Source organism: Lepidothrix coronata, unplaced genomic scaffold (genome assembly GCF_001604755.1).
Source record: "Lepidothrix coronata isolate B3197 unplaced genomic scaffold, Lepidothrix_coronata-1.0 Scaffold150, whole genome shotgun sequence".
NCBI classification, from domain to species: Eukaryota; Metazoa; Chordata; class Aves; order Passeriformes; family Pipridae; genus Lepidothrix; species Lepidothrix coronata.
The window spans coordinates 187,576-204,613 of NW_016690330.1; the positions used below are offsets into that span (position 1 = coordinate 187,576).

At 34.0% G+C, this 17,038-nt stretch overlaps 1 protein-coding gene across 6 annotated transcripts in view; it reads right to left on the bottom strand.

The window, feature by feature from the left end:
- Positions 1 to 902: 902 nt before the first annotated feature.
- PIBF1 (progesterone immunomodulatory binding factor 1) overlaps positions 903 to 17,038 on the bottom strand; it is a 112,198-nt gene continuing 96,062 nt past the window's right edge. For 4 of the 6 annotated variants that reach the window (XM_017828613.1, XM_017828612.1, XM_017828616.1 and 1 more), the window contains 2 exons: positions 3,579 to 3,770; positions 903 to 1,451 (listed from right to left, as the gene is read on the bottom strand). In XM_017828613.1, coding sequence (XP_017684102.1) covers positions 1,401 to 1,451; positions 3,579 to 3,770 — 243 coding nt within the window. In that variant the 3' untranslated portion in view covers positions 903 to 1,400. Of the gene's footprint in view, positions 1,452 to 3,578; positions 3,771 to 17,038 lie in introns of those variants that run through there. The other 2 variants (XM_017828615.1, XM_017828617.1) reach the window with 2 other exon arrangements.

Sequence of the window (17,038 nt, forward strand, 5' to 3'; positions counted from 1 at the left end):
GTTTCATGGGAAATAAAACTTAAGGATTCTATTCACATAAAAATATAAATTAAATAAAACCTAGACTTCAGGAAACCAAAGTTATTCAGAAATGTCTATACTGATAGGTTTGTGTGATTTTCTTCCCCAGTGAAAAGCCTAATAAAAGATATTATCTCTATCTACACACTTGGCCTCCCTCAGTCACAAAATGATAATTTTAAACCTGTGATGTGTAATTGCTAGCATTTTTACCTCACTCTCTCAGAAATAAAAAAGGAAAATTAAAGAAATTGAAGCTTTTCTGGAGCAGAGGAGGTATTGCAGTGCTTCAAATTGCTGTTTGGAAAATGAAGAAAAGTGTATCTGGGAATCTTAAGCTTGATATAACTCAGTATTATAGAGTAAATAATTACTGTTCATGTCCAGGTAGGAACAAATAATCGATTGAAGAAATATTGTCAAGAAAAAAGAAGCTAAGAAAAAGGAGTTTTCTCTTAAATGAAATTCAAGCAATATTTTCAGATGCAGTACTTAAAACAATATAATCTATATTTATGTTATATATAGAAATAAACCATATGCAGTCAAAAGTGCTTTAAAATATTAGAGAACTTTTCTATAGTCAAAATAGATGGTGGAGTAGAATAAATAAGTAGAATGTCTTCTTGGAAGATGGGGCTTATTTTCATACAATTAAATATGGTAAGTTACCCATTTCACCATTACAGCCTTACAGTACTCACACATCAGGGTTCTTTTTTTATTATTTCATTGATGTAACTACACTACTATCTAGCCCATTAAATATCAGTGCTGATAATTAGGATGCATGTTATTGCTTCTTTAGAGTATTTTTAATGCCTGTTTGGTTATACAAATGACAAACTACAAATCAAAGCTGATAAGTAATTTTTTTTTTCCAGCTGACATGAATTTCCTTCATAGAAAGTAGGATATGGTTTAATGCTAAATCATGTATATTTTTTAAATTTCTGTAAGTCCGAACAGTTGCAAGGAATGTGGCATGAAACACAGGGTCCAAGAAAAATAATATAAAAAAGCTGAAACATGCATTCATTTGAACACTCTGAATAACATGTCCTTTAACTGCCCAGATATAAATGTGTACAACAGGCTAATGTTTATTTATCTTTTAAAATTCAAATATATGTTAGTAAAATCACTGCACACATTATTTCCACACATTTTATACACACATTTTATTCACATGACAGATCTAAAAATTATTTTATGAAGCATAAGATTATTTGACAGTTATAAAAGAACCAAAACAGTTGCTAAAACCAAAAGAGTTGTTTGCTTTTATGGTAAAAAGGGCATCATTATGGTGAAAATAACTTCCTTTGAAGAAAAGCTCCCCAAAGAATTATTTTGAATACTTCCGGAAAATGCTATGGTTATGTTTTCTTCTGCAGTTTCTTGTACCATACAGGTGCCTCTTTGTTTGTCTGTAAAATAAAGAACATTTAATTGTGAGGCAGTGAACATCAGAGAAAAACATGCAATCTACACTAAAGTCTCTTTCCTTCTTCCGTAGTTTGCAGGGATAATTGAGTTTTTTGCTTAAATGCAAATATTAAAAACAAAAGTATGCATTTAAGGCTACTGTTACAACATATCTGTATTAAAACCTCCCTATTTCCAGGTTATAAAAATCAGACTATACAGTAAAAGCTAAATGATTTTTAAAAATATCCATCACGACGAAAACATGCATAACTGTGCCATAAATAGGTTTCATTTGAAATAACATCATCCGACTTTCCCAGCTGAGAAGAGAATGGAACTTAGCAAAGAGATCTCAGGTGTGCCAAAACTGACCAACACTTTATGCAGAAATTTAGTTCTTAAAAAATGATAAATAAAAATAAAAGAATTCAGGAGTTTCCTGACACTGTAGACAGTATTTTAATTGCAGAGAATTATCCGTGAGCAACTTTGCCTTGCCTTCATAATTCTGTGGGCTACTGCTACATAGTCAGGATTGCTTAACATTCTTGTTGAAATTCAGTGGTGGTTTGTATAAAACAAAATAGTTTTAGTTTTTATAGAAATAAAACTAATGAAGTGGAGGTGGAACACAGTACGGACTATTCTGCTTTCAGGGTTGGGTATAATCTCTTGAGTTAGTGAATACCATCTCTTTAGTCTTTTGTCCTTAAACTTTCTAGTTCCATTTTCTGTCTGCTCTCTATTCATTCTTTCCTCCAAGACTTAGTAACCATTCAATTTAAAGATCTGCTTTATTAATTTTGAAGAATTCAGTTACAAAAATAAATCTGCTCTATCTGTGCAAGCTTTAAAAATTCTAGAAATTGACCTAAACTAGCAGAATTTTCACAGGACTACTAATTTCTTTACCCTATCTAACAAGAAAACCTATGCCATCTATATCCCTAAGTAGGACAGGACAGATTACGCACTGAAACCCTGGATCATCTATGCAAATTAATTGTTTTCTCATGTTTTGGATCACTGAACAGCTCCATCAAAGACAAAGTTTGAGCAGTATGATTTACCACTACCAAAAGGACTGTGAATGAGACAGCACTGGGTAAGCCTCTGTTTAGTCTCATAAGCTATCCAAGCAAATTCTGAACCCCTAAAATCCCCCAATGCTCTCACATCATGTCCAAGAGATGCAGCCATTTTCTACATTTTGTGTTATAAACCCAGTGTCTGGTCTGCTGCAACACAAACCTCACACTGTTTAAGACACTGAACATTAAAGTCCCCACCAGGAAAAGAAAAATATCCAAAACTCTTATTCAGACCACAATAGCACATATGCTCTGTAGTGTGGATACACCCTACAGAAAAGTAGCATCATGAAGTGTAAATAGGAGTCATGATTTGTTTTGAGATTCAGCAGTGCAACTTGCCTCTCTTGAATTTATCAGTTCAGACACAGCTAGACATAGTCAGAAACTTCTAAACCATTTTCATGAAGCTTTCAAATACCAGAGGCACTAAATCTGAAGTGGGCCACTTCATGTATTAAAATCCAAGCATTTAGTTTCTGAAGGAATAAAACAGGGGTTTATAATATCAGGTATCCTTAGCAACAGAGGTGATATCAATACTGATCTTCCATTTCTTTAATATATATTTAGATACATACACATTAATATACATCCCTTTCCCAAGTCTTCGTTCGCGAAGCCTAGCCGAGATACATGACTATAAGTATACATAAATACACCTATTTCCTCACTCCTGCTGCTCAGTATATATGCACATGCTCCACTCATACATGATCATGATAGATTTAAAATAATACAGTCGGTGAATCCCTACAACTATTAAAATTTTGCTAACTACTCTTAGTATTGAAATATTACATTTTTTTTGTTTTTTAAAAAAGACCTAGTTTGCTGTGAACTTAAGATGTAGAAAGTATCAAATAGCTAAATAACATCAAAAACTGTAATTTATCTCCTCAATGTTGACCACTTCATAAAGACCTGCAAGTATTTAGCTGAATTAATTATACGTCTCCTTGACATATGAACCCGTGTTTTTCTTTTTAAAAAGTGAGAAGAATTATCAAAAAAGTTTATGGCACTTACTCTTACCACAGTACTTACAAATAATGTTGGCTTAGGTGTAAATATATTTTCTTCTTCATGTTCTGGCAGCAGTTTTACTGAAGGGTTTGATTTGTTTTTTCCAGTTGCACTTCTTACATCAGTATGAGACTGAGGTAGATTTTGTTCATAGCGTTTACCATGTAGACTAATTAGAATCTGCTTCATTGTGGCTAGTTCCTATAAAACCACAAAAGAATAATGCTAAGTTATTCAGTTAAATTACATTTGAACTTATTAAATATTTATTTGTTAATAATAACTTTATATTCACCAAACTAAATGTGTAAGTGGATCAGCAAAGATAACAAGAATGAACATATACTTGCTATAATTAATAAGATTACTAATTGGACCCCAGTAAAAGTAAAAAAATAAAATGGGCACGGAGGATTTACATAACTCAAATTTTGTCTTGCTTAAAGGCAGCAAAAGAGAACATTTACTGTACAATAGGAACCCACTATCTCTTTTAATTTAAACTTCCATTTAATTTAAAAGAATTTATTTGCATTTATTTTGTCAGGCTGAGAGAGTTTACAAATCTAATTTGAATGACTGTGACAAACTGGACTTTTGAGCACTATTACTTGCACAGAAATCATATAAATACATTACTAGAGACACATATGTGTCTTTATATCCAGATTAGAAAAGAAAAAAAACAATGAAAAACCTTAAGAGGATGTACAGCAGAAACAGGATCAGAGTGGAAAAGAAATTTTGTGGAAAATTAAAGTTCCAACATGGGAAAAGAAAAATGACAACATATAGAAATGCAGACATTTTCTGGATATTCTAATAATTTGCTTTGAAAACAATTTGGATTAATTAAAAAAGTAATCTTTCCTTACTACTTAGCTGAACAAAAGAGATTATTCAAAATGTACAGTAGAGTGAAAAAGGAAAAAAATAGCATTTTCTGACTTTAACTGGACATCTTCTTTTGTCATCTTGCATCACACTTAGTGCCTAATGTTCCCCTTCTGGTCCATGGAAATTACAGAATTTAAAGCATGAATTATTATTATTACTACTACTATTATTATTATTATTTAGAGCATTCAGTATTGTAGAACAGAAAAGCCAGTAGAAAAGCCTTTCAAAGTAAATTTTAAGATGTTACATTTTTTTAAAACTATTACTGTTTTTGTTTTCTTGCTTTTTACAAATGGTGTTGTCTTCAATAAGCAATACTGTTACTGCATTAACATTCTTTATAATTAACATTTTATCTTATCTCTCAACGAGAACAGGGCAATTCATATTTATAGCTGAACGACAAACATTTGTTACATCTTACCTATTTCTTAATACTTGCCAGAAAATTACATTGATGCACATTCTATTTTCATTGCATTATTAGTAATGAGTTAAAAAAAGGCCTCAGCCTTTTAAAACATTCCTGCCATATACCTTCTCTCTGTCCACTGCTGCTTTTAGTACAAGATACAAAGTCAAAAGAATCATGCTGTAGCCTTTAAATTGTCGCACACTAACTCAGTTACATGAATGGATGTTACACTCCACAGACTGGCTTTATCGAGTGTACAAATTGTTCTTCTATCTCAGTCATTTAATATTAACTATTTGCATAATTCAGCCATGTGTGGTGGCATGTTGAAACAGCATGACTGCAGAGCAGCTGTTTAAAAGGACTGCATAGCTGATGCCAACATGTTTTTCAAAGTTGTAAGCTCTGCAAAGATGTTGCCAAAGTGACACATAGACAGAATTTCTTGATGAAAATAACTCAAGTGAGTATACAGCAATAAATACACCATCACAGGAGATTAAATTGTACATAAACAATGTTTTGACATTAGCAAATGCTGTTCCTATACTTAAACTGCATTATTCTGTGGACCAAATAGTTGCATGTTTGAACAAGGCAAAACCCCAAAACTGTCAAACAGAGCTGAAACTTGTATGTGTAGGGTCAAATTCTCTTGTATCAAGATCCACTTGGCAGTCTAAAGTCTTCTCTACTTTAAAGAATCTGTCCTGTACTTGACAGCACTGTCTGTGTGAGAGGTGACTCTCCAGGGCCTATTCCAAGTCTGAACACAATCTTCCCCTGTGACAGGAGGATTCTCTAATGTAAAGCTATAGGAAGGAATGACAGGGACTAGGGATGAAAAATTAGTCCACAGCGATTAAGTTATTTTGGCATCACAGACAAATTTATCATGAGGATTTAGCTAAGGTTGCCTTAATATTTGTTCTAAACCCCCTCCACATTTAGTGGGCAAAACCAAACTTGGCAAAACAGCACAAGAAACACTGAATCCAACAGAATCACTGGTATATGTAGTATCGCTAAACAAGGAAAGAAAATCGGCCCAACACATTTGCAAGAGATTTGCTGTTTTCAACCAATGTAATACCGAAAACAAAGTTCCATCTTGAACTGCAAAAATTTTAACCATATCTTTAGATTTCTCTGCTCCTGAAAACAATCTTAATCCTTACCTTCACTTTTAAGTTCTAAACAAGAGTCATTAGCACTACCTGCTACTGTTGGCATGCTACTCGGGTTCCATGAATATGATTTTCCAATCCTAAGATCTGGCAAGTTGGTCTAAAAAGCTAGCAAGGAAAAAGCAGCTCTGGAGATTGGGTTGAGAATGTGAACTTGTTCCAATGGGAACAGGACCTTGTGAAAAAAGGGGAAAGTAGGTATTAGAGTTTAAAGTAGATGGGAAAAATCTTTTGTGTAGAAGGATATGTACTAGTTTCAGGATAAGCTAAGAAAGGAAGATGTGAAGAGGAAGAGATGATTAACATTTTTGATATATTTTTAATGTGTTGAGTCCATGCAGAGCTGTGCAAATTGTTTACTTACAATATTCCCTTCAGTTACTCAGTGCACTGTAGAAAACAGTGTTGCTAAAGTTCTGCATTTCCCAATTTCCCTGTGGAAGTATATGATCTTTGCCATGCTGGCTCCTGGACATCTAAGCAAAGTGATGCCATGCAAACTGTGTGTCACTGTGTTGAGGCTTCCAGGTCTGAGGGATTTGGCTTTAGAGAGCCAGACAGCAATCCTTCTTGGGAGCATTACGAGTACTGACACCTCTGAGTGGATTCACCCAATTCCTCTCTGGGCTCAGTGAGTCTCATTGTCACAAACTCCAGGAACACAAGCACCCGCTCACCGCTTATGCAATATTCTGTGGGGACGTGGCAGTGCAGACACATGGAAAACAATGCAGTAAGCAAGAAAAGATGGGTTAAGATGACACGAAGAAAAAAATTAAATACTATGTGGCTGGCACAAAAACAGTGTTTATGTACAATTAGTGTCACCCATACAAACAAGTGTCAAGACTGTATTATTAAATATTTTGAAAGTCTGTCCATAGAAACCTGAAGAATTTTTGTTAGGGATGCTAACCTGCTCTGCATACCAGCACAAGTGCCAAAAATCAAAGTAATGAGCTATGTGACACATTAAGTGGGATTTCATTCAAACTTATAACACCTAAGTTGATATATCTAAAAGTAAGTATCTATAAACACGAGCTAAGAATCTAATTTCCTATTACAGACCATGTAGCTTGGAAAGTGACTCCATTGAGAACTGGGATGCCTATTGGTATGCCGGCTGAATCATGTAACAACACTACATATTGACTAGGCTGCTCTTAACTATAAAGCAAAGGAAGATACTTACTTCACCACAGACACCTCCATTTTGATACCTAAATTTAGTTGTCATAAACTGAATCCATTTCTCATGTCACTATCCTTATCATTTACTTTTCCCAGACTTCTACTTCAAACAACTTTCATCCTGAATAGCCAATGTACAATCATAATTCCCCTTGCACGTATATTGGAAGGATCAAATTAATTTTTAAAAAAGAACTGCATTTTTAGAACAAGCTTTCACAACACAATTATCTACTTGTTTAAGTTTTCCAAAACATATATTCATACTCTAGAACAATCTAACATCCTGTATTGCACTTACTTATGCATATCAATTCACATTTAATGAAGATTACTTTAACTATAAAGGAATAATTGGAAACTTTGCATACATAACCAGAAAGTAGCCAGAATTCAAAATAAGTGATTAAAATGAACGGATTGAGAACACAGGGAGCAACGTAGAAGGAAGGTGAAGTAAGGTAACATGTATTGCACTGTAAATAGTATCAGAAGAAATTACTTGCTTATTTCCATTTATGTTTAGTAAGATATGTCCAACAAGCTTAGTTAAAAATAGCAAAAGCAATTTTGTGTGCCAATATACAAACAGAGAAGGAGATACAAAGATTGAATTCAATGATCCTGGAGGTCTTTTCCAACCTTAATGATTCTGTGATTCCATATTTAGGTACAGACAACAGATAGACATCAGTCTTTCCCATGGTGTTCATTAATTAAAATGTTTTCTGATTTGGCATATTTCCCAAATTCTACCTTGCTAATTTATTAAGCTCAATGCTATCAGTGTTGGTGTTGTGGAACTAACTGAAAATCACCAAGCTTTAATATAGTGTAAAAGGAACCAAAACAAAGGAGTGTAAGTAATTTTCAAAAGTTAAGATAAAAAAGGAAAAATAGTTGGATGTTACCTGCTCATATTACTCATATTTTGGAAAAATATGAGAGTTTTATTATGATGTTTGATTTTAAAGCAAAAGTAAAAATAAGTTATACTTTATTTAAAATTGGTTTTAGCTGTTTATTATGGATAATTGAAATAGTACTTAGAAAAAGAGAGACTGAAGATCAGTATTGGAATACAGAGGATAAAATTTGATTCCTTAAACTAGCAATGCAACTAGAAAAAAAAGATTTGCAAATGCAAAAATAAGGCATGCAGCCTTATAAATGTATTTTGAGTTATAGATACTATAAAGGGATCTCTGTTTACATTGGTTTTGATGTCCTTGATACATGTTCACACATACATGTACAAAAAGAGCATCTTATATTTTCATAATTCAAAATTAGTATAATATTAAATATTATAACAAAACCATAATTTAGATCACCAAAACAAAATGGAAAACAACTGTCTGACAGGGAAAATGACTGAGGCATAAAAAGGAGCTGTTTTATCATGTAACTAATTAATGAAACACATGAAAAAAATTGCCTACATTAAGCACAATAGGCATTTATCAAGAGTCTCATTTCTTTTCAGTGAATTGTTAAGAGTATAATTTTTTTTTTACTGTCTCTGTCATGTAACTATAATTGAAGAAAGAATCCTCTGTGTACACTCAAAAACTCACAATGGCACTTAACATTATATATGTGTGTCTATAATTATAATAAATATGTGAATCTATATAAACAGTTAAAATGATACATATTTATATGTCATGCTCTGGAAGCAGATGCAAAACAAAAAAAACAACTGGCTTACAAGAATCAATTACATACACATTAATTCCTCTGTTCTTATGGCAGGGATGTCTTGCACCTCAAATAATCGCCATAAAATGATCTTAAAAAGAAGCTGTCTGATTTCCAGCTGTCTGAACAGCTGGAAATCCTCAGTAGGAAGAACTGTCTACCTTTGTGGTCTGAACATAGTTAATTTGGAGGGTAAATCTAATGGCTTTTTCATATCACTAAAATAACCACAGAAGAAGCCTAAGGATGCCAGATCCATCGGACTCCTTTCTTGTGCAGTAAAGCCCATGGTTAACTATCCTCTCAAGCCGAGTAACTCTGATAACAGCATGTACAGTTAACTGAACCTTTACCATGACGAATGGTATTCTACTTTTAGCTTTGCATATAGAATTTAGGAATTCTATATGCAATTTATGACTGCATACCTTTATAAATTTACAATTGCAAACTTCACCTTGGATTATAACTCCATTTTGAAGCAGAGAACTTGTATTGTGGAAGCTGAACAAGAGATTTCTGTCCTAGAAAATGTATCAGGTTCTGGCAGAACCACTGAATTTTGATGACTGACAAGTGTTCCCAGAGAAGAAAATAGCATAAAAGTGAAAGAATGGAAACACAGAAAAGGCACTAAATACTATCATCTTTAAAAAAGAAAACCAATCTCACTCACAAAATCGGAAAAATCAGTTGAAAGAGAGATAAAACTAGAGGTTTCCTTCCTCAGAGATGCTGCTCAAAAGTTAAGGTCTCTCAAAATTTGTGAGTCAAGCACTAAGGTGATGATTTCATTCCTACTCCCAATCCGTAAGTCTCCTCTACTGTGAAAGCAAAGCATGCATGTTTAGGACCTCCTTTGGAAAGCTTGTATTCCTCACTTTAAATGCCATATGGTCCCCATGTGGTTAAATTATAACTCAAAATAAAAATATGTATCCAGTCTGGAGAAATTTGAGAGACTACAGCACTGTCTTTAGGTCCAAGAACAGTTGACTGTACATCTCCCATGCATGAAAGGAACTGAACAAAAAATTGCTTCAAAAAGAGATTTAGTACACTACAACTTGAGCCCAGAGACTCGACTCTTCTCAATATGGAAGCCAAATAATAGGTTTGACTTTAGCAGTCTGGTGACTACATTAACTTCTAAAATAACAACAACAATAAAACCAATACATATAATAGAACATGCAAGTGAGGGAAAACAGCCATACTGGGATGAAAAACAGGTTCGTGGCAAGTCAGTGAAATCTGTCTTCACATGCACATATCCTCCCATTTAGGCAGCTATTGTAGTCTTCAAACAAGTCTGCACAGGGAAAAGCAGAGTTCAGAAAATGAGGCTATGGGTATATTAAAGAATACTGATTTGAGAAACCTAAACCAGCACTTAAGAATGCTCTATCCATTTGGTAGTGTCCTATAAAGGTTATTTCAGAATGATTTCTCAAGTCTCTCAAGAATTAAAAGTTCTGTTCAATACACAAGTGTTCATAGAGAGATTCAGAGAAAAAAACCCTTTTATACTTCCTATAACTCCTTCTTGAGAGAAAGTGATCTTAATATGGAAAAGGGCAGGGCAAGGTGGTTCAGAAGTAACCATCTTCAAGGTGTTCACTAGGGTCAAGCTTGATGGGCATATCAGGTGATGGTAGTGAAAATACTAAGGATATTGCCCTCTATGAAGACCTGTGCATTTCCTTACTTGGATCCCCCTTACACTCCTACTGTAACTTTCTGTGAAAATAAAGGTGTGTTAAAAATAAAGTTGTATCACTTAATCACTGATACTAAGATGGAGAGGGATCTTTGTGAGAACTCTGGTTGCAGTTTGGCTTTGGAACATGTGACTGGATACGTGGTTGGATTTCCTCACATTGTCCTTTAGGTATCTTAGGTAATAATACTTAAGCCTAGGCAAACTAGCTTGTCTGATCCCTCTATATAGCTTTTGGTTAGAAATTCAAAGGTAATATTAATTTTGCTCATTTTAAATGAAGATATGTTAAATCACGGCATAATAGTGCCTGTTTTTCTTTTCTGACTACAAATCACCAGATGATTGCCAGATGCAGATATCTATACTACAGATTTTTAAAATTAGGCAAGACCCATCTCTGCTACTTTGTCACTTGACAAACAACTTCTCAGATCATCTTTACACTGGCAGTACTTGTTAATAGCACTGGAGTTCACCAGTTAAAACAGAGGTAAACAAACGAAGCTCTCTGTACAGACTGTTGGCGTAAACATATTTCTAGAGAAAACAGGCTAGATGACTGAAGTAGAACCTGATTCTACCTTTCAACATACACAATGACTTGTATACAGCACTTTGAAGAAAAAATTTGAGTATGATACTTGAACTTTGGAGTGCACTAGAGAAGAGAGACGTATGTGTCATTATCAAGGAATGAGACTCTTGAGAAAAAGTAGTACCTACAATGTCTCCTCTTCAAAACTACTGACAATTCAGACAAAGCATTATTTTAGAACTGTTCTTCGTGGGTTTTATTTCTCCCAGAGACACACTGCAGAAGATTGCCTACAACCTGGAATTATGTCTCCCTTTTTTAGCTCAAAATGGAAAAAAGACCAAGACTATTAGCACACATTTAACAACACTGGACAGTAACATGAATGATGACAAAATGTGAAATAGGAGACAGGCACTACGGAAGTGTCATTTTGATGTGACAGCAAAATAAAGCAAATGGTAAGTCAGTCCATTCCACTGTTTAAGACTGCAGATGGATTGGATGCAGTGGCACAACTGGTGCAAATTCAGGTTCAACAGTGGAACTCTTTGAGCTTGTGCCTATCAGGAGTAGAATGTACATGCACAACAGAGCTTGAAGAAGATTTTAACAACTGTCTATGAAATTAAGAAAACATCACAAGTCATGGTTCAATCCTTCAAATAAGGCAGAGTGTATTTGACATAGTTGCATCCTAATTGCAGCTGTCCTGGAAATATGAGAAGTCAGCAAGAATTCTGGTGTAAGAATTGCACATATGGTCATCTTAGGCACATGGATATACACTGTAAAGCTGGGAACTGGAAGACAGTATGAAATGTCCTGATCAAACAAATGAACCTGATAACTGGGTGGTGGAAAGATGCCAGACCATATGCAGGATGTTGATAGCTTCTCTGCACTACACTTAATTCACAAATTCTCTATATCCCAGTGCATATAAAAACTTAAAATGAACTGACAGATCTGTGACTACATGGATCTACAAAGTACTTGCAGTTTTATAAGGTGAATGCATTAGAACTGTGTCAACAATAAAACGGCCCAGACATTGCAGTGAACAGCTTCTGTTTTTTTAGACACATAAAAATCTCTGCCTATTTCAGCTGTGTCTTGAATTTGTTCTTAACAGTTAAATCTTCCTAACTTAACAAAAACAGGAAATTATTTGCCTCATAATTCAGAACTCGCATGTTAAATTCTTACTTTTTTTCACTTTTGTATTGAGAATCAGAAGCATATTTGTAATTGTAACTAATTTCCCCAATATTTTTTTAATCTGAGCTATTGTGATATTCATTTACTCAAATTAAAGTTTAATAAAATGAATGCTTTCTTTAGGAAGTATGCTTACAGAAACTGGATGCTAAAATGCTAATATGTCAAAACGCCTTTATTTTCATAAATTATTATGTAGAAGTTACTGTATTTTCTGAGAAGGTAATATTCTAGTTTGGTTCTCCCTATGTCTTTGTTATTTCTTACAGAGTATTTAAAATCACTTTCCACTTGGTAATATTCAAATGCTACCATAAAGTGAATAAAAGTAAAATTTTTACAAAGTTAGATGCGGCAGAATGTGATAGAAATATTCATAGCCAATACAGAAAAAAGGAGTATAACATTGATTAAATGTTAAGAAAATCTGAACAATTTCAAATTGATCAACAGCTAACAATTTCTTGTTTAAACATTTATCACTTTAACTGATTCTGGCTCTCTTAAAATTGTGTAATTTAAAATCCACATGCCAACTCCATCCTATAATCCATACATAAGTTGAATTTTCCCTATGAAACTTCCTGTTTAGTACACAACTGCTCAGTGTGAATGGAAAGAAAATTCTTTCAAGAATACATATGAAAATAGTAACACATTCTGAATAACACATCTCCAAGAAAAGAACGAATGTACGTGGCCGTTAAGTCCTCCCTTTTCCTAAATTCAGCACTATTTGGAATTCATCTTTTATTAAAGCTTGACAGAAACAAAATAAATAACAAAAAAATGAGAAATACTGCTTAGGCAAGTATTTTTCTTTGTAAAAGATGAGCCAGGAACTTCTCTACACTCGACTAGCAATGTAAATGTCACTTTGTTTCTCCAAGCTTAAAGCCGAGAATAGCTCCGGGGCTTACTTATGATGCAGAAATGTCCCTGTAATCTACTTAGAAAACATGCAGAACATTAATAGAAACTAGAATCTTGGAACATAAACGTAGCATAAGAAAAATGATAATTACTCTCTGGCTTAACATTTAAAAAGAGCTAAGCATTGTACATCAGCATTTATTTTATATAAAACAAGTTGCAGCACATAGATGAGCAGGAAGTCGTTCATTTTAGAAACACAAATAATTTTGACATTATCGTGTACAATCTTTTTACACAGAAAAGAGGGGGAAGAGGCAGCGATAGAGATTGTTTGATGGCACCTGTTACCAATCACATCTTTTCACTTGTGTCTTCCAAACCCCTGCAGATACCTCTTCCTTCCCCTCTCCTCTAACAAAGCGTTTTTCTCCTTTTATCCACTAAGCTTCCATCCCTGGTTTAACACGTACTGCCCTCCCCCTTATGACTCCAAAGCTTTTTATGAGCGTCTGAACTTCTCTCTACCTCTGTTTTTCGCAGATGGCAGCTGCTACTCTCCAGGTTCCTAAATCCAACACATTGGCTTTCTGTCCTAGGTTATTCCTAGTCAATCTTCTTCAGCATAACTTAATTACAGCTAAAGATAGTATTAGCCAGACTTTAAAGTATGACTAATAATGAAATGCTGAAAACTCATCTGGAATTCTCAAGGTCATTGCTGAGACAGAATTAAACTTTGGGCACAGAAAACTTAGCAGTGAGGGGCAGGTCCCAAAGGCAATGTGAAAGTAAAAAAGATAAACATGGGAATAAAGGAGTAATTGGTCAAAGTAACGTAGAGCAGAGATAATTCAAGAGACCTTGCCTCTCCACATAAGATGACAAAAAGAATAAAACCATCTGACTTTCATTTCATTTTTGTGGGCCAGATAAAGGGATAACTATTGAGAAGTACTAGGGTTTTGTGCAGGATACTGACATGAGATGAATGCAATCACTTGAGCCTATTCTAGAATCTCAGACACTGTGAACAATGTCACAGAATTCTGATAATTCACATGGCCATGTTTAAAGTCTAACATGCATAAAGATTTACATAAATCCTTGGAAACCTTAGCCTGATAGTTTATAGAAGCTCTGAAAAAACTCTTAGGGTTATTAACAAACTATGCATATCCTAACAGGACTAATTATTAGCTATTCCTCCTGCTTGATCATGTGGACTCTCTCCAATCTTAAACATAACTGGAGAATGCATTTGGCAGCTATTTATTAAAAAACAAAAAAAAGTCAGATTTTCTACATTTTAAAGACAATGAAACAACTGTTTTCTGTTTTTAATTTCTCCTTTCTCTCTCACCTGTTTGGTCTTTTTCTCTGTGCACATCTGTTACATACAAAATGTTGCCTTATGTTTATCTCCTTTTCTTGCACCACACCAGATCTTCTGTTTGCTTGGACAAGATAAACTAGACTTTCAATCTCATTCACATGAGACCTTCAGCCTGCTGTGAATTTTATCTTTTTTTCCCCCCAGAAAATATGACACAAAAAATATAAAATATCCATTCTACAGCTCAAAACATTTTCTTTTAATTTATATTTTAAATTTTTAAGATTTAATTATTCATAGACTTGCAGGTCTTTGGAAAGTGGTCTTTTTCAGGAGACACGGATTAAAAGTGAATGTAAATTCTCAGAATGAAACAAAGTGAAAATGTAATTTGTTTGTGAAACAAACAAATAGCAATCAGTTCCAATATAAGAAGATGACTTAGAGAAAAGAGTTAATTTGTGTCTAGTTAGGCAAAATAAACATTAAGGAGATTTTCTTTTCAGGCTTTTGAACTTAAATATGTAAGAAACAAAGAATGGCTGTGATTAAGATACTACATTAGGACACATGAACTCTTAACCTCTACCACAAACTGGGGAGATTTGGGCAAAGCACCACTTCTTTTATTTTGATTGTTCCTTCTGCAAAACAGGGATAGTTTTCTGCTCTAAGTTGTGGGTATAATATTTGTGAGATAGGTGTGCAGTTACTGTGGTGAAGGCCAGAGAAATATTCAGTTATTAAACAGGATTATTTTGACATAATGATAAGAAAGTGTGAAAACCTGGAATGGGGTAGAGTTACAAGGTTGTAGAGGAAAAACATCACATTTACTCATAAATGGTGAGTTACACATCAGATGTGGAAAGTTTCTGACCTGGCAATTGGAAAATAAGTTCAACATAGTAGTCACTTAGGCAATTAGCATTTTAATATTAACCTGGTATTTTCAGCAACAACAGTTCAGTGAGAGTTTTTTTATACTTTAATATGTTTTAAATAGAAGCTTTCAAAGGCTAACCAAAATAAATTTTAACCCAATCTGTTCAAAGATTCCTACCAATTCACGTACACATATTGAGACAGATTTAACACTCAATTTGAGTGACACGACAATTTACTGACATAAGCTAACTGGCCTTAAGTAAACAAAAAGCAATCAAACCTCATATGTCTGTATCCATTTAACTGATTGATATCAAATAAGTTTATTTAAAGTACTAGTACATGTTTTCTACTTTGTCCCCTAGCAGACAGCCAGAGCCTGGTTTCTGGTTGCTAACTTCAGCTGAAGAGCTTTGGCGCAGTAACACATGAATGTGTCAATAAGGCAGGTGACTAGTTCAGCAAGTTTACATTCTATCACTTGTATGCACAGCTGCTAGTGCACTATGAGTGCACAGATGTGTAAAGGAGATAAAATATCCGCAGGTTGTCATATCTTTTTAACCAGTATTTAATATTCATGTGCTGATAAATATTAATGTCTGCATAAACAATTGTGTTAAAGGAAATTAATGACTATTGTAAACAGCCCTAATTTGCACCATTTATGTCCTAATTTTTACCCTTTTATTTCTTACTACGATAGTTTCACAGTATTAGTTTTACTTTTATAGGTTGAAAATTACCATATTGCGAGACATCAGATACTGGTGATTTCAAGCAGTTAAAAAAAATAGATAATGTAAATTAAGTCCCTTATATTCCTACAAATGGAAACTGATCTTAGCACTTGCAGGAACACCTACTGAAGTCTTCTATTGTGGTCTCTTATACCACTGTCTCATTTTTTGTTTTCAAGTCTCCCAGAATATTTCTATTTAAAACATAAAAAGAATCCCTCCATTTGTTCTACTTGCTCTGCTTTTTTCCCCCCCCAAATCCCAATTCATCATGAACTCCACATTAAAAATATAAAAACCAGTTTGTTAATTTTCAAGATTTTAGAAGTCAGTTTCTACACTCCGGACTTTGAATTGGAAAAGCTAAAATAGATTTAATTGTGCACGTTATTAGTTTTCTTTACTATGACACATCTGCATCTTAAATATCTGAAGAAATACTACAATGCTATACATCAAAGCATAGCAAATTTATAACCTCTTAAATGTAACCTCAGGAAATTATTACTAAAACTTCTTGCCAAACATCTGAGTGCTGACAGACTGCCCTTCCAAGTTTTCATCTGAAGTTTGAAAGCCAATGGATAAAGTCTAGAATTGCACTTCTGATGTTACAAAATACTAACAACTGCATCGAGCATGAAAGGCAAGATCACAGAGCTCATGGTAAATGTTTCTTTAACTCAAAGGCTGATTGTTGGAAGGAAAAAAAAATGCAACAAACTAGATAAAAGGAATGATGGATCAAGAGCTTCA